Below are 27,510 nucleotides of genomic sequence, written 5' to 3'. Positions count from 1 at the left end.
GTGACTCTGCTGTAGCTGCCAAAGTTGAAGTAAACAAAACTATAAGAACAAATTAAATAATACAATTAGGACCTTTGGTTTATAGATGGATTTTTTAACAGATTGAAACATTTTTTTAAGTCTTCTATAAATCTTGGATATTTAAAGTCAATGAAAAAGTTTGAGATGCCTTTTATTACTGCAAATTGTTTATTTATTTCCTTTTTAAAATTTTCTTCTTATTTAAATTTAATAAGAAACGTGTTTCAGTATCACATCTACAGAAAACAGATATTAAAATTTAAAAATATTTCAAGATCCTCTTAACTTAATGAAGTTAAAATAAGGGGAGACATATACTTTTGTATAGAAGTTAAAGCAATTCTTAGTTTTGACCCTTTGGGCACATCATTGCTGCACAGTGACTGCTGCATTCAGCACCTTTATTCTTGTTTCAGCTAAAGCTGACTGCAACTCCATGGCTGTCATGGTCGGCTTTGTATCCTTCCAGGTGGAGGTGCAGTTTTATCTGAAAGCTTTCTTCATCCTTCTGATCCTTTCTAGACTCTAACTAATTATGAATTACGAAATACTGACGGTGAGAACTAACATTTAGTGTTTTATGATCTCACAGTGCTTTATATAGACATCAGTGGATATCAATAAACTGATTTATTACTTGATTGCATATTGAATATCACCTGACTGCCTCTGTGCAAATATGCAAAGGGAGAGAGTCAGTCAGTACTTTTAAACCATGTAGTAATTATAGTAATAGTAGTAAGTACAGTATAATAGTTTCACACATTCAAAGTGATACACACCTGTTGGATATGTGTGATATTTATCATGATATCAAACACGCTGTTAAATACTTGTCACAAAAGCTACATCTTATTAGAAAACATTAAGCACCTTATAAATGTATTTATAAATGTACTCCTTGACTTTCCTTTTATTAGGGAGCTTACTTCATTTCTAACACAAGGTTTCAGGACAGACATATTATTTATTTATGAGATCATCATTGAGCTTTAAGTCTTGTTTTTGCAAAATTGATTCAAGTGTGTTTTGGTAAAATTACCCACAACTCAAAGACATCACTTAACTACTTACTGACACGTGTTAAGCTCTGGCCTTTTCCAGAGAACTTCACTGTTTGTTTGTCTGAGTATTTATTGTTTTATTATATTATAAAATCACATCGTCAACAAAATGCTAAACAGAATAGGTTACTATATCAGGAAGAGGAAATAGAAGTAAAAAAAAACTGTCAAAACAAACCCTGTGCACACTTTTTATTGCAGTGAACACATAGAAATGAAGTGATCGTGGGCGGCCTGTTCAGAGGCAGGTAGATAAACAATTAGAACCTTTGGTTTAGTAGATTTATGTTTTTTTATGGTATTGTAATTTGCAACTTTGAAACACATTTTTTAATTTTAACTATTGTCTCTCTTTTAATGTTTACAGTGTATGAAAAGAGCACCCCAGACAGATTGCTATTCTTAATTTATTTTTTTACCCTCTATAAATGGCACAGACTGAACATCACGACAAAAAGACTCAATATATACAATATAGAGACAGTGGAATACTGACAGGGAAACACAAAAGTTGTTTTCATTACATTTTATTAATATTAATCTGAATAGTCACAGAGTCCAAAAATGGACCTGCTGGGCCATAACAGAAAGGGACCAGAGGGTTAAAAATCGTCCACATCTCAATGACATCACAAAGCAATTTTACTTTACTATGTATTGATACTGGGCTTTGGCACTTTCAGGAGAACTTCACTGTTTGTTTGTCTGAGTATTTATGGTTTTATTATATTACAAAGTCACATTATCAGCAAAAAGAAAAACAGAATAGGTTACTGTACCAGGAAGAAACAGAGGTTTAGAAGCCTCTCCAGTAAAAAAATACAAAACAAACCCTGTGCACAGCTTTTATAACAGTGAACACATAAATGAAGTGATTGTGGCTGGCCTAGACCTTTAGAGTCAATAAAAGGAAAGACCGTCTATGTAACTTTTTTTTACTTTGCCACTTTGAAATATTTACTGTGCATACAAATGTTTAAGCTCCTTTTTGTCTATTACATTTTTAAATTCACCAAAATTAAATCCCTGCAGTAAACAAACTTTTAAACTAAAAGCAGATCATAACCACTGCTGTGCCGGCTAGGCTGTCCTGCAGCTATTTGGCACTCATGTGGGGGGTTTGCGTCACTTTCTATTCTAAAATGTGAAGTGCAGTCTTAAAGCTTTTTTCATCTCAACTTCCACCATATCCCTTTAATGAAGTGTCTTGAACATGCACAAAGAGATGGAAAGATGAGAGAGGCTTTCAGCTAGGGAGTGCGGAAAGAGGGCATGACCCTCAGTAGCTTCAAGTCTTAAAGATTCTTTTAGAAAGAAACTGGGCCATAGTTAGAAACAGGTAGAAACCAACACAGTTAAACATCAAACATCTAAAAACTATGTGACCTTATGAGAAGAATGGTCTTTTGGTTTTTCCTGCGATGTTTCTCAGGCAAGTGAGAATGTAGGCTATTTAAAATAAGTACCAGGGACCATGAGCAATCAAAAAAGCCCCAAACCATGATAATTACTCCATTTTACTTGCTTTGGCCTTCTACATTTGTTTGATTTTTTTTCTTCTTAGTGAATCTTTGCTGGTGCATCCCATCGCATAACATGTAAACCTAGCATTCAGACAGGATTTTCTGAATGGATACACTGACTACAGTTTATGGATAGTGTTAGTTACTGTTAGAAAGGAGGACTCAAAATAAACGGCAAAAGCCCCAAAACAGATACTGTGACAAAGCCTGAGTGATATATATGTATATACAGAGGTGTGGTTACATGTCTGTCACGTACAAGTCAAAACTACAAATGACTGCCACAATGCCAGTTAATATGATAATATGTATGCCACCTGACTTTGTTAGACATTGACTATTATCTAATTTAGCTATATCTGTATAATAAACTCTCATTTTGCTAACATACTGTATGACTATATATTCATATATACCCTATCCCCCTCTGTACATCTCCAAACCATGTAAGCATCGCCTCTCTAATTTTGTCTAAATGGGTCAACCTGAGCTGTCCCTCTGATGTACTCATTTCTTATTAGGGATGGGTATCGTTTAGGTTTTATCCGATACCAGTACCAAACCGGTACTTTTGAAACGGTGCCGGTGCTTAAACGGTGCTCGAACCGGTGCTTAAAGAATGAAGAACACACAATTTGTCCAAAAACCTCTCATGTTTAGCTGTTTTTTTGTAAAAAGATAACAATGTTAGCCTTTTCTGCAGCTATAGGGCATATATGGTCTCACTCTTGACTGGAAGCAGTGCTTAAACAATGGGAAAACACAAACTTTGTCCAAAAACCTCTCATGTTTAGCTGTTTTCCACTTTTTCTTTGGTCATTTTAGCCTTTTTGGCCAGGGTGAAGGGAGTATCTGCCATCAAACAAGAAGACAGCCGCATGTAACTACGACGGTGTTTGCTAGTTCACCTTACGTGCATTAATTTAATAACGTGGTTAGCGTACTCAACGAACAACAATAAGCTACTCACCCAGAGAAGAACGGCTGCTGCTGCCATCATCATCTGTCCTCATTTCTGCTACACTGGCAGGGCTAGGGGCCAGGACTCTACTCTTCGGGTTCTTGGGGGGATGTTGCTAACTCCTGTCCGATAACAGGCACCACACCCGCAGTAGATGTGCATGGCGTGAGGTCTCGCAGCAATTGGTATTGGTCTATTTGACTCACCTTTGCTTTTATTGTTTATTTGATTTTACTTTCACTTGCTACACAAGGGGCAGACATGACTGAAAAGGGAGAAAGAAAGAGAGGTAGGGAAAGAAAAACAGCGGGGAAGAGGAACGGTGATAAAGGGCAAAAACCAACAAAACAAACCGACAAAAAATACATATATCAATCACCTGGATCACCTGTTGAGAAAGAAAAAAGAGAAAACAAGCAAAAGAAGAGAGCAATATAATAAACAACATCATCGCGATAATCTATGTGAATATAACAGTAAATACTAAATATTGAATATTATTGTGCAGCACGTAGGATCGACAGCGCACAGTGTGCTTTGAGGTAGGAGCCAAAAAGGGTGTAGTTTGTGTCTGTGAGCACCTGTGTGTACACCTGTGAGCTTGAGTGCGCTTGTATTCAAAAGGTTTCTTCATGTAATGATCTGCTAGAGGGTGTGGGGGGCCATAGCCCCGTCCTCCAGGGCATGAAGCAGGTATGGAGGAGATCCAGGCTCCAGACATCCAGAGACCCTCAGAGCACAAGAGACCAAGAAAGACCAACGGAGGGGCAACCGTGCCACTCTCCCAGTCTTTAAGTCTGACGTCATTAGCTTTTTCTGGGTCCAAACTCTGCTTATTGTCCGAAAGTGAAACGAACACTGCGGGATCACTGAGAGTTACAAACTGTCTAAATTCATCTAATGTGTAATAAAATGATCAATGTCGCTGCTCTACAAGGTGTAACAAGTAAGTTTAACATCCAGGCATTCAAGAAAACAGAATTTACAAAATTTAACAGAGGGAGTTAGCTCATTAGTTTCCAACCTAAAGTGATATACCATGTTATGACTGAGGGATTTCTGAAAAATTAAAAAGTACAGCTCAACCATCACTTCCGACATAAATGAAGATAGAAAACTAAACTGCAATGTTTTAAGGGTTACTGAAGTTGGACTAGCTGGTATATAACAATGTGCTACGTGATTACTAGCGAGTCGCGACACAGCTATGGTTAGCATAATATAAACGCAGTGAAGCTGGAGGATGAACACTAACATTTTTTCCAATCAATGAAAGTTAACGCGAGGGTTCCCGATGGTTAGAGACAAATGCAATTGGCAAACTTCAGTTAGGAGAACAACGGAGATAATCCATCCACAATACGAGGTTAGTCATTAATGCTGCGGTTACATCGTAAGGTTTTAAAAACTAAGCTTTAAAAAACATGCTGCTAATGAATAGTGGAAATAAAAGCCGAGAAAGGCAGATTGTGATCACTTTGTCAGATTAAATAGAACAAGATACAAAGCATTAAAAGGTGTTAAAAACACAACAGCCTTAATAAATGCAGAGTAGTTTGGACCTGGAAGCAGGCAACATTGTCACCTAACAACCTGATATCTGTAGTGTTCTTTCTTTGCATACTTCTGCTTTTCTTAAACTAGCTTCATAAACTATTTTTCATATCTTCATGGTATGGGTGATGAGCTTTATTCCTCTGTAGTTACTACAGCTCTGCACATCACCATTGTTGTTGAAAATCGGTACCAGTATACTTCTTCTTCATTTCCGAGGTATCCTCTCACTTTCCAAGACTGTGTTAAACATTCTGGTTACATAGTCCACTCCTCTCTGTACTATCATGGGTATGTTATCTGGACCAACTGCCTTTCCACTCTTCATCCTCTTCAAAGAGCAGACTAGAAACCCAACTTCAGGGTTAACTTTGGATTTTCTGTACTTTACCAGGGTATATCGCAGAGCTAAACTATGTTTCAAATTTATTTTACATTGATTCTTTCCTTGGTCTCGGTACACTAAACACCACTAAGGCTGTAGCAGACGGGATGAAAAGCACAGCAAAATACAACATACTTTTCTTTATTTCTTTCTTTATTGCTAGTTGTTGATTACACATTTAGGAAAATGAAGGTCAATGGAATTTTGTCAGTGCCACACAAACATATAAAAGACAAATAACAGAAACATTGAAGGTTAAATGTATATTTTTGTTTTGTTTTACGTTTTAGGACAGGTTGTTCGTGTTGCACAAACAGAAGGTGAAATTGTAGAACATGAGTAGTCATTCCACTTCTTTAGGTTTGAATAGTTGATGTGACCACAGTGTTCAATTCCCTTCCAGTTGTCTGGCTGGTGTGGACACCAGTGGACAAACCGAACTGCACAACCATCAGACCACATCCATCTGCCTTCTTTATGAAGGTCACTGAGTCCAATCCAGGTCCATCCCTCAGTGTGGTCAAAGTTCTTAACTAAGGTTCTGACAAAGTTCTGTTCCTCCTCACTGTGGATAGACACCAGGTTGGCTCCCTGTGACACACAGTAGAGTTCTGCATCAGCCCAGCTCAAGTGTGCGGCCACATATTTGTAGCAGCGGCCATTGAAGTTCCACCAGAACATGGGACAGTTTCCATGCAGTAGTTTAACTCTGTGGTCGTCTGAAGAAGACACAGACACAGTTAGGATCGGATGAAAAAGTAAGAGTTAAAGAGATCGTGTTTTTGCAGAAATAAAGCTGGTCAGCCGTGGTATCTCAAGGGTAACACCTGGTGACAGACTGTTTTCTTTGGTCTAGCTTTCAAGCCTTCATTGTCTTCATTGTTAAACCCCTGAACTATTCACAGAAGTGTGGTTACATGTCTGTCATTTACAAATCAATGCTACAAATAATTGCCACAGTGAAAGTTAAAATGACTGTTACTGTGTACGCAGCTTCACTTTGTAAGAAGTCTATTATCTAACTTTAATCGTACTTATTTATAGCACCAAAATGAAAGATGAAAGTCTGTCCATCAATGTGAAATTTAAAATACACAGAGAAGAAAGTGGGGCTTATTATGGTTATTAGCAGGTCCTTATCACAACTCTATGATTTAGCAGAAGCCATCTGGTATGGGAAGAAAAAAAAAATCAATGTTATAATCCTACACTAATACTTTTTGTATAACAGTACCTGCTGAGGAAAAAAACATCAGAAACATAATAAAACATAGGACGGTTACCAAGCTGTAGCTTCACTTTATTGCCATCAGAAGGAGACTCAGGAGGAGCACCCAGAGCCAGACCGAACAAGAAGAGGAGCAAGATCATGTTGGAGCTTTAAGTCTCAAAGATGATGAGGAGCTGCTGAAGTTTCTTTGTACAGGATTCGAGGCTGCTTTCTTTATAGCTGCCTGAGAGGGTGTTTTAACTGCTGGTGTGACATCACCAGTCAGATGGACCAAAATTATACACTGTAAACAACTGTAAACATAAGGCAGGAAGAAAAAACGTAACAAATTCCACAGAGAACAACAAAGGTTGTTTGTTTTTTGATGTGCAGCTTATATTTATTGTACAATAAAGGTGTTAAAACTAAGTGCCTAAACATAAACCTGTAAAAAGGTCAAATTTACACGTGACTGTTTTTACTGTGCAATTATATTCTATTGTGTCATAAAAGGAATCGATTACTGAAACAGATCAGACAGAGCATCTAGAGGAAGAGAAAAGAAAAAACTCCTCAGCTCCTCTAGTAAACAGAGAGACAACAAACTCCCTCGAGCCCGATTTCTTTCTTTCTTTTTCTTTCTTAGAAAGAAAAGTAAATACAGTGTGAACTGCCAGCCATCTGAGATCTCTACAGACAGTGCTGTATGAGTATGGAATTATATTTATGTCATAACAAGCACACAAGCAAAAAAAATAATCTGAGAAAATAATTTCTGCTTATAATGAGAAGCATACATCATTCCTAAGAAAAATGTAAATAGTTCTTTAGTCAGTTGAGTAAACTTAATTTATAAACTTACATAAAAATATGACATGTGCTTATGTTGCTGCCTGTGAAACAGCTGTACACATCTGGCTGCAGAGCTCCACTCACTGTAGGTCCAGGAAACAATGAAACAATTACACTGTAAACCCTCCACTAGGGTACATTAAATCACATCACTACTGATGTGTGACATAAGTAGAACAAACAAGATAATGCTTTCTGTCACACTGACAGGACTGATGTGCACTGCTCAGGTGGGATCGGGATCCTAAGCCTGAACCTTTGGCACTGAAGATGAACACAAGACCCTCCAATAACCTGGGAGTATCACTTAAAACCTGTAATGTAAAATGTAGACTTAGATGATTTTTGTTTGTTTTTTAATTTTCAGCATATGAATAACACCAAGATAATATGTAAGTTAACACAGATATAAAACTAGAACAGAGTATCTAACATGTTAGGATGACTGTGCAGACAAACGTGTGTTTGGATTCTGGCCAACTCCTCTTCCTCCTCGCTGTAGATAGACACCAGGTTGGCTCCCTCTGACACACAGTAGAGTTCTGCATCAGCCCAGCTCATGTGTGTGGCCACATAGTTGTAGCCACGGCAATTGAAGCTGTACCAGAACATGGGACAGCTTCCTTGCAGTAGTTTAACTCTGTGGTCATCTGAAGAAGACACAGTAGTAAGAAGTTGATGAAAAAGTAAGAATGAAAGAGATCATGTTTTTGTCAGTGTGACTTCTTTGATATTCTCCAGAGACGGTGCATCAGACAAGCACTTCAGCACAGCTGACACTGTGGAAGTTATAACATGCAGAGAAGTAAGCTGCTCTTATTATGTTTACCAGCAAGTCATTATCATAACACTACAGTATAATAGAACCCATCTGACATTGGGAAAAGAAATCTATGCTTCAATCCAACATCAAGAATTTTGTGTCACTGACTGCTGAAACAGAAGCAATAGAAGCATGAAAAACATGTTCTGGGAGTGAAAAAACAAAAGACACAAATAAAGGAAAAAGTAGAGAAAAGAGGGGTTACCAATATATGGGACAGTTACCAAGTTGGAGCTTCACTACATTACGTCACTGTCATGAGACGTTCTCGGAGACTCAGAAGGAGCACCCAGAGTCAGACTGAACAGGAAGAGGAGCAAGCTCATGTTGGAGCTTTAAGTCTGCTGGTGCTGCTTAGGCTTCACTGTACAGGATGTTCATATTTCTGAATTCAAAGTTGAAGCTGCTTTCTTATGTAGCTTATGTAGAAGGTGTTTTCACTGCTGGTGTGATATCATTTCCCACATAGACAAAGCTTTCCGTTGTACACAATAAAACAAAACAGAAGATTTTTTTTTTTGTATTAAGTGCCAAAGAACTTAATAGTTGTTAAGCAGTAACATTTTCTTGGGACTTCCAGGAGAACGTGACTGTTTTGGCTGTAATTGTATATTTATGGTATGGTATATAATTGCCTACATTAAAGAGCAATAGCTCTCTTTTTAAAATAGGTTTTTCTATAAAATATAATAAGTGAGAGCTCTGTTCTTTCCTCTGCTTGCATTTATAAATGTTTGGTCCAGAGGCGATTCTAGATTCAAACTTTTAGGGGGGTCAGCCCCAAATCATAATCTCATGCATACAGCGCTAAGTGATTAATATTAATGGCATATGCTGTTTGTCATCACCTCTTTTCACATTTGCAAACTTTCCAAAGCAGCCTAATTAATTGGATGACCTTTCCCACTGTGTAAACAGATGTCGTCATTTTTGGCTGTCCAATTTTGGTCCACTAAAGGAGTTGTTTTGTAATGTCAGGTTACATCTTTTTTTTGATGTCCACTGAACAGCTACTGTTGATGTCCGTGCGTCTTAGGTGCCCTTTCCCAGGCGTGCTCACACACCTGCAACTCATTGCTTTTATCAGTACTGGGAATTTAAGGACTAGCTGTGGCAATGTTTCTTCATTATGGTGGCAAATTGGCTAAACTTATTTGATGATGACTTTTGTAAATTCTGTTCAGTCGCTCTTGTGTCTTGTCTGCTTCCTAATTACCCACCTGAAGTTCCTGCCTCACTCACTGAGAAATGCACCTGCCTGGAGGCAACTTGACTAGTACAGCAGCGACACTCAGGCTTTGTAAATTTTGGAAACAAGTAGTGAATTTTGCTAATGTTTCCATCTGTGTATCTTGTATGTATGTAGTTCTAAAATTACATGGGATAGTTAGAGCTCAGTAGCTTTACTTTAAGTTCATTTGAATGCAAGAACACACCCAGAGCCAGATCGAAAAGCTTTAATCATGAGATGCACACTGTTGTTATATCACTGACTGGATTCATTTATGAAGCTTAATATACAGCTTGGATTCAATATCAGACAGTTCAGCTTCTTCTAAAATGTCACAAAACTATGATAAAATTAATGATTTTGACAGAATAAGATATAGATTTAGAATTAAGATATGACTTCACAATGGTGATATTTACAGTTGTTGATCCAGCAATCATAAAAATGAAAGTTAGTAAAAATTATAAAGTTTTTGAATATGTAAGATTCTCAGTTGCTATGGGCAGGCTACACGAGTAGCACAAACAGAGGTATAAGTTACAGAACACGGTACATCATTCCACTTCTTATTTGTATCAAAGTTGTTGTGACCACAGTGTTCAGCTCCTCCACCATTGTTTGGCTCGCCAGCACGCCAGTAGACAAAACTCACTGCACAACCATCAGACCACATCCATCTGCCTTCTTTATGGAGGTCACTCAGTCCAATCCAGGTGTATCCCTCAGCATGGTCAAAGTTCTTGATCAAGGATTTGACAAAATTTTCTTCCTCCTCACTGTAGATGGACACCAGGTTGGCTTTCTCAGACACACAGTAGAGCTCTGCATCAGCCCAGGTCATACGTGTGGCCACATATTTGTAGCAGCGGCCATTGAAATTCCACCAGAACATCGGACAGTTTCCACGCAGTAGTTTCACTTTCTGGTTATCTAAAGAAAACAGAAACAAGAAGATGAACAAGAACATGCTTTTTGTCAGAGTCACAAAGTTTAGCTGCTCTGAGTAGCTCTGCCTTTTCCTATATGCTTAAAAAAGGGCTTCTTCATATCTATTTGGCAAAAAACAAACAAAAACCCCTTTATTCATACAGAACTACATAGAAGATGGACATAGTGAAAACAGGAAACCAGGTCCACCTGGAGGTGGCCTTTGAGGAACGTGATTATATATTAACAATATTAGAAGAACAAGACCTTCACAATGTCTGCTTGTGAAATTCACGATTTCTTTAAAACAACAACAACAACAACATAACTTTCATTAAAATACTGAAACTGTCATGTGGTGGTTTAGACAGAAAGGCTCATCGTAACAACGACTCCATCTTCTGCTGAACTCAGCTGACCAACACAAAGGTTCACTGTTAGTACTCTGAAAAATGTATACATGTGTTTGTTATTCTGTGTCACTGTGTGAATACCACAGGGCCTTGATATAACAGGTATTATCTGTACAGTCTCATTCCGTGAGAAGTTATGTATTAGTTAACTTTAGACAATATATCTGTATGATGGAAAGTCACTATTTCAGCACATTACATCCACTTAATCTGAAGTATCAACATGTCCTCTGAATAACTGGTTCTGCCAATCTGGGATGTTTTATTGATAACGAAAGATCAGTCTGTCCATAAAGATGAATGTTAAAATGCAAAGAGAAGTAAACTGCTCTTTCATTAGTGAGCAAGTCTTCATCATAACTCTGTGGTGTAGCAGAACCCATTTGGCATGACTTTGAAATGTTTTTGCTCCACCAACAAAAACATCAGAGACATGGGAAAAAAAGGGTTCTTGGAGTGTTTAATGAAATCACATTTAGTCTAAAAACACACAAATAAAGAAAAAGTAAGGAGTAGCCAGAGTATGGGACAGACACCAAGTTGTAGCATCACTTCAGTGTCATCAGAAGGAGACTCAGAAGGAGCCACCAGAGTCAGACTGAACAAGAAGAGGAGCAAGATCATGTTGGAGCTTTAAGTTTCAAAGTATGATGAGAGGTTTGTGAGTACACAGCGGGACATAATCTGACTAATGACGCATGAAGTAGAATTAGAACATAAAGCAAAGACACTGACAAAGGGCTAACATAATAAAACAGGAAATGTGAACATATGGAAACTAAAGAGAGAACATGAATAAACTGAAAACACTGGGTCAATGACTCAGGAACCCTGACAGGGAGGAACAAAAGTGGAGAAGGTGTACGCAGGTGGACTGCAACTTTTGCAGAATTTGCAATATGAAAGAGATAGGAGACTGCAAAGTGATGCCAGGAGAAAATATAGCTAGGCAACATCGAATGGTTTGGAAATCAAGAAGAAGTTAGTGAAGGGAGTGGCATGAATTCAATGGTGAAAGAGTTGACAGATAAATGGGGAAGTACTGCTGAAGTGTTGAGGGAAAACGCTGAGGTGTTTAGTGTATCCTGTGAACAGAGCAAAGAGGACACAGGAAAGTATTCAAAGCGAAGAAAAAGTGGCATAGTCATGCAGATCAAGAAAGTAGACAGGAGTACTGAGAGGCTAGGTGGACGGCTACAAGAAAGTGACGAAGGCAAAGTGACAATGTGAGGATGGACATAAGGAATGAGAAAAGAACAAATATCAATTGGCTAGGTAGAAAGTCAGCTGGAAAAGATGTGCAGTAGGTTAGCATTGATAACGATCAGAGATTGGCAGTAATGTGTAATCTGATTTCTTTTTTCAAATAAAGTAAGGGATTACTATTGCAAAAAAGTAATTAGATTACTGTTACTTTCTTGAAAGCACGCTGTGTTACTGCGCTACTAAACCGTCATGATTTTGTTCGTGTCTCATGACAATGACATAAGCGCTTGTGACGTCTGTGACAGCTACAGACGTGTGTAGATCAACAATGGATAATATGGAGTGCAGGAGAGGGTACGACCATGTGGCGTTTAAAGCTTGGAAGTACTGACATTACTTTGAGTTTGATTCTGTAAAAAGTGACAAAAACATTAGCGTCCACTGTACACTCTGTGTGGGAAGAAAACTTCTTTCTACAGTGAAAAATTAAACTTCAAATCAGAGCAAGCACATAGCACACCGCCACAGGAATGTGAAATTAACATTTAAGACTTAGTGCCGCCGAATCTTTATTTTATTTATCTTTTTTACTTTGTTTTACTTACATCTATTTGAAAAAGTGAGTGTAAACACAAAAATATGCTGGAATAAGCAGAAAATAGGTTTAAATGTTAAACAAATTTCTTTGAGTTAAAGACTGTTGCATATAATTTAATTTTTGCTTGATGCAATGTGCACAAAGTTTTTAAAAAGAGACTTTTTGATTTGATTACATTTTGTATGATGGATTATGCAGAAAAAATAGAATTGGGCTGAAAGGTCTATTGCTTTATTACGTATTCAGGTTGTGTATCATGTTTTCAAAAAGTAACTAAGTAATAAAGTAACTAATTAAGGGGGATTACTTTCTTGGACAAGTAATCAGTAAGAGTGATGGAATGAAGAAAATAAGAGAGACATGAGGACATCAGGAAATGCAGAGGATTAGTAAGGAGGGAGTGAGGGCAGCTAGTGGAAAGGCAGCTGGTCCAGATGACATAACTATGGAGACAGGGAGTTTTTAAGGAAAGAGGGCAGTGGGCAGAAAGGAAATGGAAAAGGTAAAGATATGATATGTGAAACAGCAAAGAAGGAACTGATGGAACTCCGGTCTTCCCTTCCATAAATTTTGAGATGAAAATGATGAGAAAATATTTCATTCGAGTGCAGCTGCCAGTGGTTGATATGAAAATCAAGATTAGTGGAATTTTTAGGCTGTCACACAAACACAGAAAAGACAGATAGCATAAAGAGTGCAGGTTTAATGTACATTTAAGTATCTAAGGGCAGGTTATCTGCATTGCACAAACAAAAGCTAAATTGACAGAACATTGGTGATCATTCCACTTCTTTGCGTCAAACACGTTAGTGTGAACACAGTGTTCATTTGTTCCATCGTTGTCTGGATGCCAGGAGACAAAACTCACTGCACAACCATCAGACAACATCCATCTGCCTTCTTTATGGATGTCACTCAGTCCAATCCAGGTGTATCGCTCAGCATGGTCAAAGTTCTTAATTAATGATTTAACAAACTCCTCTTCCTCCTCGCTGTGGATAGACACCAGCTTGGGTCGCTGTGACACACAGTAGAGCTCTGCATCAGCCCAGCTCATGTGTGTGGCCACATATTTGTAGCAGCGGCCATTGAAGCTGTACCAGAACATGGGACAGTTTCCATGCAGTAGTAACTGTTTGACTGACTGTGTGACTGATACTTTTTCTTTGATGTACCCTCTGAATGTCACGGCCTGGTGGATCAGCAGGTAGCTGATCAGTAGCATTATTGTCTCTAGTTCTCTCTTTATCTCTCTCTCTCGCCGGGCTGGAACTCATTGCAGATTCACACCCTCGGCGCACGCACCCGTGAAGTGGAAACACCTGAGCCTCATTTGCGCTGTCAGCATTTAAGCAGAGGGATGTCAGCTATTCATCGCAGGATCATTGTGTGACTCAGATTCCCTGGATCCGTCCCTGTTTACCCTGAGAGGATTCCTTGTCGTGAGTGATTGGAGAGTGGCTGGCAGTAAGCAGTGAGTGACCGAAGAGGAGTGAGTGTTTTCCCCCCGTCCTCCCCAGCTTGGATCCCCTGGAGCCCATACCCTTGTCACCTTGTATATAGCACTATTCCCCGCCTGTCTGTACATACACCTGGTGAAACGTGTAATAAATGCCACTGTGATCTTCCCAAGTTGAAGAGTCCTGTGTGTGAGTCCTCAGTGAACCGTGACACTGAAGAATATCAGAAAAGCATGTCTGCACAGTTAACACTGTGAAAGTTAAAACATGCAGAGAAGTAAGCTGCTCTTATTGTGTTTATCATAACTCTACGGTATAGTTGAACCCATCTGACATGGGGAAAAAATCTGTGTTACAATCCAACACCAAGAAATTTGTATCACTGACTGCTGAAACATAACAAGCAGAAAATCCTGGAGTGTTTAACTAAAATTTGATTAAAATAATTGAAAAAACCCACACAAATAAAGTTAAAATACAAGAAGGAAGGGAAGAGTCAGAATATAGGACAGTTACCGAGTTGGAGCTTCACTTCACTGCCATCAGAAGGAGACTCAGAAGGAGCACCCAGAGCCAGACTGAACAGAAAGAGGAGCAAGATCATGTTGGAGCTTTAAGTCTCAAAGTGAGGAGCTGCTGAAGCTTCTTTGTACAGGATTCTTGCAGAGAGTTGGAGCTGCTTTCTTTTATAGCTGTCTGAGAGGGTGTTTTCACTGATCACTATGATATCATTGGCCAAATGGAACAAAACTCTCCACTGTAAATGTCACTAACACCAGGCAGTAAAGACCATCAGATTCTAAAGAAATTAATAATTGCTGAACAGCCACGTCCTCCTGGCAGGCTCAGAAGAACGGGACTGTTTTTGCTGTAATTCTGCATTTATGATTTGATCAAAGGCCTATTTAGCATAATGATTAATCAAACATGAAAGGTCAGAGTTGTAACAGGAAGAGAGCAGCTCACAAGCTCTACTTACTGCTCTAATAAACAAAGACTGAAAAAATTCTCAACATTAAAGATGACTCAGCACCCAGAGTCACCCAAATAAGAAGAGGAGCAAGATCATGTTGGAGCTTTAAGTCTAGAAAACTAGAGCTATAAAACTAGAACAGAGTATCTAACACGTTTATTTGTCATACACATACACATGTAGGTTTTTGTTTTACACAAACAGAGGCAAATCTAGAAGAGCATGGCAAGCCATTCCACTTCTTAACTGTATGATAGTTGTTTGTAACACTTTTACTTTATTGTTTGGCTTAATGTCCTCCGTGCACTGATTTGCTGTTCTGTTCTACCCTGGCCCACTTAAACAGCCCAGGAAGTCCTAGAGCTCCTTATTTGAAAGGATTCTTCTTGCATTTAAATAAGAAAGAAACCAAGATAATAATCATGAAATAAAGGAGATGGTAACTGGCTATTGCTGTGCAGCACTTTCATTTTATTGATTTAAAGTGATCCAGAAAAACAAACAAACAAACAAATGCATGATGAAAATACCTGTTTAATACAGAGTCCTTAAATTTCAGTACTCCAGCCTTGCACTTCTGTACTTCTAATATGCTTAATTAATAAACATATTAATTAGGATATATTAATATTAACATTGCTAAATTTATTGTGGAGGGACGCTACATGCCAACATACCATCAGGTAAACTGTCTAATGTTAAATTAGTGTCTTAGTTTCTAAACACAGGCATTGCGTTTTACACAAACAGAGGGATAACCACGAGAGCATGGTTCGTCATTCCACTTCTTAACAGAACCAAAGTTGTTTTGCACACAGTGTTCGTTTTGTTTCTGGTTGTTTGGCTCGCCTGCAAGCCAGTTAAAAAAGCGTGCCACAGAGCCATCAGACCACATCCATCTGCCCTCTCTGTGGATGTCACTGAGTCCAATCCAACTGGCTCTCTGAGCATGGTCAAAGTTCCTGATCAGGGATCTGACAAAGTTCTCTTCCTCCATGTTGTGGATAGACACCAAGTTGGCTCCCTGTGACAAACAGTGGAACTCTGCATCAGACCAGCTCATTGGTGTAGCTACATACTTATAGCAGCGGCCGTTGAAGCTCCACCAGAATGCGGGACAGTTTCCACTCAGGAGCTTCACTGCTCGGTCATCTGAAAATGACAGAAACAAGAAGAGAAAAAAGATCATGATTTGTTTTTTAGTAACAGAAGAAACCTGATCTGTACTGCTGAGATCCTAAAGGTGAGACTTGGTGTCAGACTGCTTTTCTGTATGTACTTCAGGGAACAGAAAGAAACACTACATATTAGCTTCTCTCCATCAGCTCCCTGCTAAATCCAGAATGAAATTTAAAATCCTTCTCCTCACATACAAGGTATAAAATACTCAGGCTACATCTTATTTAAGAGAAATGGAGTACTTTGCTCTTAGACTGCTGGTTTACTTGTGGTTTTGAGGGTAATTAAAAGTAGAATGGGAGGCAGAGCCTTCCGCTTTAAGCCTCCTCTACTGTGTAATCAGCCAGTTTGGATTAAGGACACAGATAATCAATAATCTACTTTTAATATTAAGCTTTTCTTTTTGATGAGGCCTAAAGTTCCACCAGTCGCAGCATATGGCTGCCCCTGTCTGAGCCTGGTTCTGCTGGAGGTTTGAAACGTGGAACCCAATTAATGCATGTATCCCCAATTATACTAACACACATTTCTCCTGAGAAAAACAAAACAAGAAACATGATAAAAGTGCATTTAAAATCTATTACTTGCTAAATAATATTAAAAAGACAAAAAAAATGCACAAAAAAGTTACCAAGTTGGAGCTTTACTTCATTGTCATCAGACGGAGACTCAGATGGAGCACCCAGAGCCAGACCGAACAAGAAGAGGAGCAAGATCATGTTGGAGCTTTAAGTCTCAAAGTGTGATGAGGAGCTGCTGAAGCTTCTTCCTACAGGATGTTCAGATTTCTGCAGAGTGTTGGTCCTGCTTTCTTTTATAGCTGCCTGAGAGGGTGTTTTCACTGCTGGTGTGACATCACTGGCCAAATGGCCAAAAACTACCACTAAACATGAGCCGGAAAAATACGCTGAATTCCAACGATCTGAGAAATGTTGTTTGTTTAGATGTGTAATATATGTTTATGGTACCATAAAGCTATATCAGCATAATGATTAATCAAACAGGGTGAATCAGATCTCTAACAGGAAGGACCAAATAGAAACTCCTGAGCTGCTTCAGTAAACAAGGACAGATTGAACTCTCCCCTTTCAGAAGGATCCTCTCTATGTAGTCAACCCAGAGATATGTGACTCTGGCAGACAAAGTTGAAATAAATAAAGCTATAAAAATAAATTAAATAATACAATTTGGACTTTTAGTTTATAGATGGATTTTTAATACATTGAAACATTTTTTTTATTCTTCTGTAAATATTGGATATTTACAGTCTATTAAAAAATTTGAGATGCCTTGGATTACTGCAGTTTGTTTATTTATTTCCTTTTTTAAAAAATTGTTCTTATTTAAATTTAATAAGAAACATTTTTCAATGCCACATCTACAGAAAACAGACATTAAAACATTTTTCCAAATGTCCATGTCACAGAGGTGCAGTTTTATCTGAAAGCTTTCTTCATCCTTCTCATCCTATCTTGACTTTAACTAACAAAGCAAAAGCTACATGTTATTAGAAAACTCTGGAAAACTGTGAAATCGTGACATTGACCAGTTTATAAAAGTATTTTTGGTCACATCTTATTAATATTAATCCGAATAATTGCAGTATCAAAAAACAGACCTGAGCTACAACAGAGAGGATGATTAGTGTAGTTTTGTTTTTGGCAACAACAATAATAACCAGTCAGCCTCCCCCCTCCTTATTTCATGTTTTGGTTTGGTCCAGGTGCATGTGCTCCCAGCTGATGCTGAGCCTAGAACTGGACCTCAGCAGGAGAAAGAGACAGTAGGATGGGTCCATTATAAGTAAGCTCTATTCTTCAAAAAAGAAACGCAAAACAGGTGGAAATTAAACTCATAGTGAAGTCCATATGAAAAAAACTGCTTGTCTTTCCTAGTGTTAGTTAGCTTACTTCATTTCTAACTAAAGCCTCAGGACAGAAATATTATTTATTTATGAGATCATCGTTGAGCTTTTAGTCCTTATTTTTTGCATAACTGATTCAAGTGTGTTTGGGTAAAATTATCCACAACTCAAAAACATCACTTAACTACTTACTGACACATATTGAGCTCTGGCCTTTTCCAGAGAACTTCACTGTTTGTTTGCCTGAGTATTTATTGTTTTATTATATTATAAAATCACATCATCAGCAAAATGCTAAACAGAATAGGTTACTATATCAGGAAGAGGAAATAGAAGTGTACAATCATTCTCAGTAAACAAATCTAAAACAAACCCTGTGCACACTTTTTATTGCAGTAAACATATAAATGAAGTGATTGTGGGCGGCCTGTTCAGAGTCAATAAAAAAGAAAGACCGTCTGTACACTTAATCACTCTATACACGTCTATACACTAAGTTATACAATTAATCTTTAATTTTTGTTTTTAGTTTGCCACTTTATTTACAGCTTGTACAAATGTTTAAATGCCCTTCTGTCTATTACATTTTTTAAATAAACCAAACTAAACAAAAAGATTGCAGTAAATAGACTTTTAAACTAAAGCAGATCATAACCACTGCTGTGCCAGTTAGGCTGTCCTGCAGATGTTTGACACTCATGTGGGGGGTTTGTGTCGCTTTCTACCCTAAAATGTGAAGTTCAGCCTTAAAACTTTCTTCATCCTCCAGCTTTCATCTTAACTCCCACCTTATCGGTTTAAGTTTTTTAAAATAACATTTCTGACAATAAAAATTGACAGTTGGAGGTGCTTTTCTATCTTTTTATAGCCTTTCAGTGGTTTTATTTAAGTTATTTTTAAAATAACATGTCTGACCGTGGTTTGTATAGACAGAGGTCTTTAGTGACTCTACGTTGGCCTCCATAGTTAACTCATTTTGATGAGACTTTACTGTTATAAAAAAAAGGAGAGTGGAGAGCTCACGTTTTGAGATCTGATTTAAAGGGTTCACTTTGCCAAGAAGGATCTTTATGATACAATAAAACTACAGCAAAGTCCAGGTACTGGGGCAGTAGTATTTAGTGACCTGAAAACATTCCTACAATCGAATTTAATAATGATAATTGATAATTTAACTGATTCCCAGTAACACACATTCATCTGCCTGTAAGATTTAACTGCTCATTAATCAAAGGAGCCAGAATACAGTTCAGGATTATCCAGCCCACTTTAACCGCTGATTATGGTGAAAGACTCTCTTTCCACCTCCAGACTCCCTGATATTGGGCGTAAATCTATTGCTCTAATGCTCTTAAGGAAAAAAAGAAAAGATAAGAAAGAATCCTTAGATGCACATATATAAAATAATGGTAATTATAACTACAGAAGTTAATTATTTAAAGTCAAATGAGAGAAAGACACTGGGAATATTTAACATAAGCTTGAAAAACAGTCAGACCTCTTCTTTAGATGTTACCTTTACAGGCTGTGGCTGTAGACACACTGCTGTACCTCTCTCCTCACCTCCTCAGTGATATACTTCTGTGTGTCTGTTTTTTAGGATGAAGCCAAACTATAGATCTTAACTACATTAGAGTAACTACATTAGACTTTTGCACAAACACACTACAGACAGCATAAACAGTGCAGGTTAAATGTAAATTTTTGTTTCTGAGGGCAGTTTATCCATACTGCACGAACTAAGGGTAAAATGACAGAACACGGGCAGTCAGTCCACTTCTTTGCGTCAGTTGTTTGGTTGTCCTGCATCCCAGTACACAAAATCTACTGCACAACCATCAGACCACATCCATCTGCCTTCTTTATGGAGGACAGTGAGGTTTTGAGGAAAAAACTAAACATTTTTATAACACAATCTTTAAAGGGTGGTGAAAGGATTTTATTTATTCATCTCAGAGTTGAGGTGATTGACTGTTCATCTAAATGGTAAATGGACTGGGTCTTATAGAGCGCTTTTCTGCTCTATCTGAGAACTCAAAGGGCTTTACACAACTTGTTCATTCAGCCAATCACAAAATCACTTTTTACTAAGCTGTTACTAAATGCTTACTAACTAACATTCACACAGCATTCGCACTCTGATGGATGCATTGGAGAGTATCTTGCTCTCTTACCGAAGAATATTCGACATGCAGACTAGATCGAACCACCAACCTTCTGGTTAGTAAGTGACCTGCTCTACCACCTGAGCTACAGCCACCAAAACATTTGTCATGTTTTGACAAATGTGGAAAAATGGTTGTTAAAATCAATCATTGCAGTTGAGCCTGTCTTATGAAAAAATGTCCTCACTGTTTTGAGAACCACATGAAGACTTTTCTGTGATAATTGAGCCAAATCTACTGAGAAAAACTGTAATTAGATTTTAGGTTCTGGGAAGATCAATGAGGAGGTGTATTTTCTGCATTCATCCCTATTTGAAATACTAACTGTGTGCTGATGAAACATGCAAGCGCATGTCTGTGACACCAGTTACACGCTTGCATGTTTTGTCATGGGCCCTGTAACCTCAGAGTTAAACAGTGGAGGCAATGATGATGAATTTTCATGTAAAATTGTTTTTTTCTTTTAATTGAGAGCAGTTTTAAACATTTATTAATGCGCCAAAAACTATTTGCTTCTGTACAATGCAGGGAAAATATACATTTTAGTTTCTAAGGGCAGGTTATTCGTGTTGCACAAACAGAAGCTAAAATGAGAGAACAAGAGTAATCATTCCACTTCTTTAAGTTTGAATAGTTAGTGTGAACACAGTGTTCAATTGTTCCTGCATTGTCTGGTTGTCCTGTATGCCAGTAGACGAAACTCACTGCACAACCATCAGACCACATCCATCTGCCTTCTTTATGGATGTCACTCAGTCCAATCCAGGTGCGTCCCTCAGCATGATCAAAGTTCTTAATTAATGATTTAACAAACTCCTCTTCCTGGTCGCTGTAGATTGACACCAGGTTGGCTCGCTGTGACACACAGTAGAGCTCTGCTTCAGCCCAGGTCATGTGTGTGGCCACATATTTGTAGCAGCGGCCATTGAAGCTGTACCAGAACGGGGGACAACTTCCACGCAGTAGTTTAACTCTGTGGTCATCTGAAGAAGACACAGCAGTCAGAACTTGATTAAAAACAAACTAATAACCATTTTTGTCAGTGTGACTGACATTTTTTCTTAGATGTACAGACTGACTAATGTCAGATAAGCATGTCTGCAAAGCTGACACTGTGAAAGTTAAAACATGCAGAGAGGTAAGCTGCTCTTTTTATGTTTACAAGCGGATTTTTATCATAACTCTACTTGCAGTGGTTCTCAAACTGTTTTGCCTCTAGTGGTAGGGGAGACCGGGGATAGTTGTAACATTTTTGACATTTCTGTCTGTAAATTGGAGCTCTTTTAAGGTAGTGGATTCAAAATGTAATGCGAAGTATTTACATGTCTCTGCTATTAAATAGTGCAGCTATTTTCTCTGCAGCACAATTACCCATTGCATGGTATGGTCTCAAACACAAAGAGTGAAATGTTACAATTAACCCCATAGTCTGGGTTAGTTGTAACATATCCTGGGGTGAAATGTAACACAATGAAATAAGGGTACTGACAAAACATTAACATGTAATCTTTTTTATTCAACACATGAATGCACATAGAGCCATTTATGTAGCTATGTGTGTGTGTGTAACAGAATGCATAAATCTAGCTTTTGAACATATTCCAACCCCCCAAAAAAGACAAATGATGGAATTTTGTGCAACTGAATATTCCATTAATTTTGGTTGGTCTTCCTTGAGTTTGGCCTCATTGGCTCAGTGGGCATTATAACCTACAACTCTTGCACCAACTTTTGAACATAACAATGAAGCTGAAAAAATGTAGTTGTGCACCAGCATCGCAATTCCATTACTTTTTATCATGGCTTACCTTGGTGTGGTTTGCAAAGTGCTTCAGAAAGATGAGGAAATCTGTTTCTTGCACCCATCCTGATTTATTTCCACTACCAATACTTCCTACTGGTCCATCTCTGACACAGTGGTCTGCATAATGTATGTGTGGGAACACAAACAGTGGTTGTGTTGCCAATGGCATTAACCACATATACAAAGGCGACCAGTGAACCTCTCTCTGCTGATGTCGTTGCCCCAACTTGTTTAATATAAGTTAAAGTAATAGTGTGGTAAGTTGTAACATCTGCATTATTGTTACAACTAACCCAGACTGTTGCTGTTACAACTGACCCACACTCCTATAGCCATGAACTAGCTAACATTACAGCCAACAGCTAAAACATTAGCACTAAAGACCTACACAGAATATATCCCCATAGACATACAAATAACATAATTTAAGTTTGATGTGTTTAACTGCAAAGCAGATAATGCTATTAGAAATTGAAATAAAGTAGAAAAACTTACTTTTTGGCATACAAATTACTTTTTTTCGTGTTAAATTGTCTGTGTTTGACAAAATGTGCTGATTTTTCACATGTGATAACAGAACTGAATTGGGCATGCACAGCATGAATCACATCATTTGAAACTTTGCCCTGATTGGAGAAATTGGAAGTGTTACAACTGACCCACGTTATAACTATCCCCGGTCTCCCCTACACAGGAAGTCTAAAAAACTTTTTTAAGATAAAATAATATTCCATGTTCTGATTGAGGGATTTCTGAAAAATTAAAATGTACAGCTCTGCTATCAATTCTGACATACGTAAAGATAGAAAACTAAACAGCAGTGACGTTTGTAGGGTTACTGAAGTTTGGCTAGCTGATATATAATGATATGCTACGTGATCGCTAGCAACAGCTATGTTAGCATAATAGTTAGAGACAAATGCAATTGCTTGGCAGGATAATGTAAACAGACCAAACTTCAGTCAGGAGAACAACTGAGATAATCCATCCACAATATGAGGTTTTTAATATTATTATAGTGCTGCATGGGCTGGGCTGTAGTTAAATCGTAAGGTTTTGAAAAATTTAACTTTAAAATGATTAGCGGTATTAAAAAGGGAGAGAAGCCGACAGTGATCACTGACTTTTTTAAGGGCTTGTTCAGATTAAATAGAACAAGATACAAAGCATTAAAACATGTTAAAAACACAACAGCCTTAATAAACAGAGAGTAGTTTTGACCCGGAAGCTGGGTTCATACATCATCACTTAAAGACCGGATATCCCACCTGCTGTGAATGTTTTAATGCAGTACGGTTGTTAATATTATCACTAGTCACATTTTGTTTATGACAGGACATTCATAACATTCATATAAGAAATAAAATTGTCTCATGTAAACTGTATGTGGTGTTAAATAGGCGTATATCACTGTACTTTAATGTCGGTCATAAGGGTGGACCTTTAAGAGCTATATATTTTATGAGGTGGTACTCATTGTGAAAACTTTGAGAACCACTACACCACAGTATAGCAGAATGCATACATGTAGAAAAAAATACAATTACACACCAAGAAATTTCTATCACTGACTCTGCTGAAAGAGAAACATCAGAAAATCTTGGAGTGTTTAACTAAAATTTGATTAAAATAATAAACACAGACACACACACACACACACACACACACACACACAAACAAACACAGTCAGAATATAGGACAGTTACCAAGTTGTAGCTTCACTTCACTGCCATCAGAAGGAGACTCAGAAGGAGCACCTAGAGCCAGACTGAACAAGAAGAAGAGGAGCAAGATCATGTTGGAGCTTTAAGTCTCAACCTTTGATGAAGAGCTGCTGAAGCTTCTTTGTACAGGATTCTTGCAGAGAGTTGGAGCTGCTTTCTTTTATAGCTGTCTGAGAGGGTGTTTTCACTGATCACTGTGATATCATTGGCCAAATGGAACAAAACTTTCCACTGTAAACATCACTAACACAAGGCAGTAAAGACCATCAGATTCTAAAGAAGTTAATAACCGCTAAACAGCCACGTCCTCCTGGCAGGCTCAGAAGAACGTGACTGTTTTTGCTGTAATGCTGCATTTATGATATGATCAAAGTCCTATTCAGCATAATGATTAAACAAACAGGAAAGGTTGTTGTAACAGGAAGAGAGCAGCTCACAAGCTCTACTTATGAGCTGCTCTAATAAACAAATATGAAACAAATTCTCAACAATAAAGACTCAGCACCCAGAACCACCCAAACATGAAGAGGAGCAAGATCATGTCGGACTTTAAGTCTCAAAGATGATGAGGAGCTGCTGAAGCTTCTTTGTACAGGATGTTCAGATTTCTGCAGAGAGTTGGAGCTGCTTTCTTTTATAGCTGTCTGAGAGGGTGTTTTCACTGCTGGTGTGACATCACTGGCCAAACGGACCAAAACTCTCAACTGTACACAACACTAAAGCCAGAAAAAAACATCAAATTCCAAAGACATGAAGAAATTTTGTTTGTTTTTTGATATATAATTTATATTTATTGTACCATAAAGGCTTTATCAGCACAATGACTAATCAAACAGGACAGGTCAGAGCTCTAACAGGTAAAAACTCCTGAGTTGCTCCATTAAACAAAGAGAGAATGAACTCCACACAATCAAGAGGATCCTCTCTTAGTACTGGACCAAGAGACATGTGACTGCTATGGCAGGCCTGATTGGAGTAAATGACAAAATAAATAAACTATTAACACCTTTGGTTTAGTAGATTTACTTCACTGTTTGTTTGTCTGAATAATTATGGTTTTATTATATTATAAAATCACATTATCAGCAAAAAGAAAACAGAATAAATGACTGTACCAGGAAGAGGAAACAGAAGTTTATGATCCTTTCTAGTAAAAGATACAAAACAAACCCTGTTGAGTTTTTTTTCATTTAAAAAAGACTGTGTTAACTTTTTTGTTAAAAATTTTCCACTTTGAGATATTTACAGTGTATACAAATCTCTAAGTACACTTGTGTCTATTACAATTGTAAAGCATCCAAAATAAAACCCCTGCAGTAACCAGACTAATCTAAAAGCAGATCATTACCACTGCTGTGTCAGCTACACTGTCCTGCAGATATTTGGCACTCATGTGAGAGGTTTGTGTGATGCTCTTAAAGCTTTGTTCATCTGAGCTTCCACCATATCCCTTTACTGAAGTTTCCTGGTAACATTTCTAACAGTGGAAACTGACATTTGGAAGTGAACCTCTATCTCTTTATAGCCTTCAAGTGGTTTGTATATAGAAACTACTGTATAGAGAGTTATTTAGTTACTGTAAGTAGGCCTTCCATAATTGATCCATTTTCATGCAGGTTTCCTGTTATGAAAAAAGGGAGTGGAGAGCTCACGTTTTAATATCTGAACTAAATGTTTCATGTTGCCAAGAACGACTTTTATGATACATAAATTACAGTACAGCAAAGTTCAGGTACTTGTGTCAGTAGTATTTGGTGACCTGCACAGCGGACTCCATTCCTACAATCAAACATGAACAAAGAGAAAAGGTGAGAGAGGCTGTCCGCTCGGGAGTGCAGAAAGAGAGCATGACCTTCAGTAGCTTCAAGTGTTAAAGGATCATTTAATCCTACATTAACGAGTTCATGAAGTTTTGAGATTTAAAAAAACAAACAAACATGCTTTTACAAACACCACAGTCACTGTTTCTTTTTAAATCACAGAAAAGTTAACAGAGAATTACTTTTTTAACAATATATTTTAGAAGCAAACTGGACCATAGTTAGCAAAAGGTAGAAGTCAACACAGTTAAGCATCAAAAGGAAAATATGATTTCCATCCACTTAATCTGAAGTGTTGACAGATCCCCTTCTGGAGATTATTTATAGTGCCAAAGTCAAAGATCAAAGTTTGTCCATCAAGGCGAAAGTTGAAAAACACAGAGAACAAAGTGGCTCTTATCATGTTTATTAGCAGGTCTTTATCATAACTCTGTGATTTAGCAGAAACCATCTGGTACGGAAAGAAAAAAATCCACACTATAATCCTACAATAATCGTTTTTGTATCACAGAAGTTGCTGAAACAAAAAACATCAGAAACATAAAAAACATATTCTTGGAGTGTTTAACTAAAAGGTGCTAAAATTACAAAAAAGACAAACAGAGGTCAAAGTAAATAAATGAAAAAAGATCCAGAGTACAGGACAGTTACCAAGTTGTAGCTTCACTTTATTGTCATCAGAAGGAGACTCAGAAGGAGCACCCAGAGCCAGACCGAACAAGAAGAGGAGCAAGATCATGTTGGAGCTTTAAGTCTCAACGTGTGATGAGGAGCTGCTGAAGCTTCTTTGTACAGGATTCCTCCAAAGAGTTCATGCTGCTTTCTTTTATAGCTGCCTGAGAGGGTGTTTTTACTGCTGGTGTGACATCACTGGCCAAACTGACCAGAACTCTCCACTGTAAACAACATTAAACAGAAGCCGGAAGATCACATTGAATTCCAACGAATACCAACACGTGACTGTTTTTACTGTCCAATTATATTCTATTGTGTCATAAAAGGCATTGATTAAGTAAACAGACAGGGCAGAGCTTTTACAGGAGGAGAAAAGAAGAGACTCCAGAGCTGCTTTAGTAAACAGAAAGACAACAAACTCCCTCCATGCAAGAGGATTTCTTTCTTTTTTTGCGTTGATGCTTGGAAGATAACTCTGACAGTTGGAGGGTCTGAGATTTCAAAGGCATCTGAAGTCTTTATCTTTCCCTAAGAATCAGTAAGAAATGTAAATTCTATAGAAATATACATACAGCTTATTTACTTGATTTTTATCCTATTGAATGCAAACAGCTATTTTACTTTTCTGTAATTTATTAATATCTGATCCTGACAGGACACATATTGGTACTGTCTGACCTTGTACCAAATTTGGATGAGCCTATAAGCTGAAGTCTTTTTATTCATTTGCTCTCAGCCCATTAAAAACCACCAAGGCTGCAGCTGAAGGGATAAATCTAACAAATTTTTCACCCCCAAACCTACAGTGACAGGTTTTGAGGTGCTTCGGAAAACTTCATTTGGCAATAAGTAATATGTACAGTATATACAAAAATAACTATTCTAGCCCTTATAGATAAACAAACTTTATCACACACAATACACAAATAAACACTCCGCCTGGTTGGAAGCTGGAAGTTGGAAGGGCCATCCTGGTCTTGATGGGTTCCAATTTATACCCAGCCCCAAACTCATTTTACACAGTGGGCCACATACAGCCCACTTTGATCTTAAGTGGGCCGGACCAATGAAACTCCCC

The 27,510-nt window shown here is 37.9% G+C and overlaps 5 protein-coding genes across 6 annotated transcripts; all 5 read right to left on the bottom strand.

Annotated features, from left to right (window-relative positions):
• Window positions 1–5,671: 5,671 nt before the first annotated feature.
• Window positions 5,672–6,916, bottom strand: LOC102078271 (lactose-binding lectin l-2). The gene is made up of 2 exons (XM_019350388.1): window positions 6,792–6,916; window positions 5,672–6,227 (listed from the first exon to the last, which is right to left on the bottom strand). The coding sequence occupies exons 1-2, from the start codon at window positions 6,877–6,879 to the stop codon at window positions 5,788–5,790; spliced, it is 528 nt and encodes a 175-aa protein (XP_019205933.1). The 5' UTR covers window positions 6,880–6,916; the 3' UTR covers window positions 5,672–5,787.
• A 2,918-nt stretch (window positions 6,917–9,834) lies between these two features.
• Window positions 9,835–11,588, bottom strand: LOC109196402 (lactose-binding lectin l-2). Its single transcript, XM_025902148.1, has 2 exons — window positions 11,501–11,588; window positions 9,835–10,542 (listed from the first exon to the last, which is right to left on the bottom strand). Exons 1-2 carry the CDS (start codon window positions 11,586–11,588, stop codon window positions 10,121–10,123), a joined length of 510 nt encoding a protein of 169 aa, XP_025757933.1. The 3' UTR covers window positions 9,835–10,120.
• A 1,901-nt stretch (window positions 11,589–13,489) lies between these two features.
• On the bottom strand, window positions 13,490–14,832 carry LOC112843475 (galactose-specific lectin nattectin-like). Its single transcript, XM_025902177.1, has 2 exons — window positions 14,745–14,832; window positions 13,490–13,908 (listed from the first exon to the last, which is right to left on the bottom strand). The coding sequence occupies exons 1-2, from the start codon at window positions 14,830–14,832 to the stop codon at window positions 13,490–13,492; spliced, it is 507 nt and encodes a 168-aa protein (XP_025757962.1).
• An 885-nt stretch (window positions 14,833–15,717) lies between these two features.
• LOC109196400 (lactose-binding lectin l-2-like) lies at window positions 15,718–17,192 on the bottom strand. The gene is made up of 2 exons (XM_019350389.2): window positions 17,012–17,192; window positions 15,718–16,353 (listed from the first exon to the last, which is right to left on the bottom strand). Exons 1-2 carry the CDS (start codon window positions 17,097–17,099, stop codon window positions 15,920–15,922), a joined length of 522 nt encoding a protein of 173 aa, XP_019205934.1. The 5' UTR covers window positions 17,100–17,192; the 3' UTR covers window positions 15,718–15,919.
• Window positions 17,193–20,872: 3,680 nt separating this feature from the next.
• On the bottom strand, window positions 20,873–26,641 carry LOC106097545 (lactose-binding lectin l-2-like). 2 transcript variants are annotated; one of them, XM_025902138.1, is made up of 2 exons: window positions 26,409–26,641; window positions 20,873–21,392 (listed from the first exon to the last, which is right to left on the bottom strand). In XM_025902138.1, exons 1-2 carry the CDS (start codon window positions 26,494–26,496, stop codon window positions 20,959–20,961), a joined length of 522 nt encoding a protein of 173 aa, XP_025757923.1. In that variant the 5' UTR covers window positions 26,497–26,641; the 3' UTR covers window positions 20,873–20,958. The 2 variants fall into 2 exon arrangements, with proteins under 2 accessions (XP_025757923.1, XP_013123353.1); XM_013267899.3 differs by lacking the exon at window positions 26,409–26,641 and adding an exon at window positions 23,920–24,149 and having other exon boundaries at window positions 20,890–21,392.
• Between the last annotated feature and the right edge of the window lie 869 nt (window positions 26,642–27,510).

This window comes from Oreochromis niloticus, linkage group LG22 (genome assembly GCF_001858045.2).
Source record: "Oreochromis niloticus isolate F11D_XX linkage group LG22, O_niloticus_UMD_NMBU, whole genome shotgun sequence".
Lineage (NCBI taxonomy): Eukaryota > Metazoa > Chordata > Actinopteri > Cichliformes > Cichlidae > Oreochromis > Oreochromis niloticus.
This window is presented reverse-complemented; position numbering and strand designations above follow the sequence as displayed.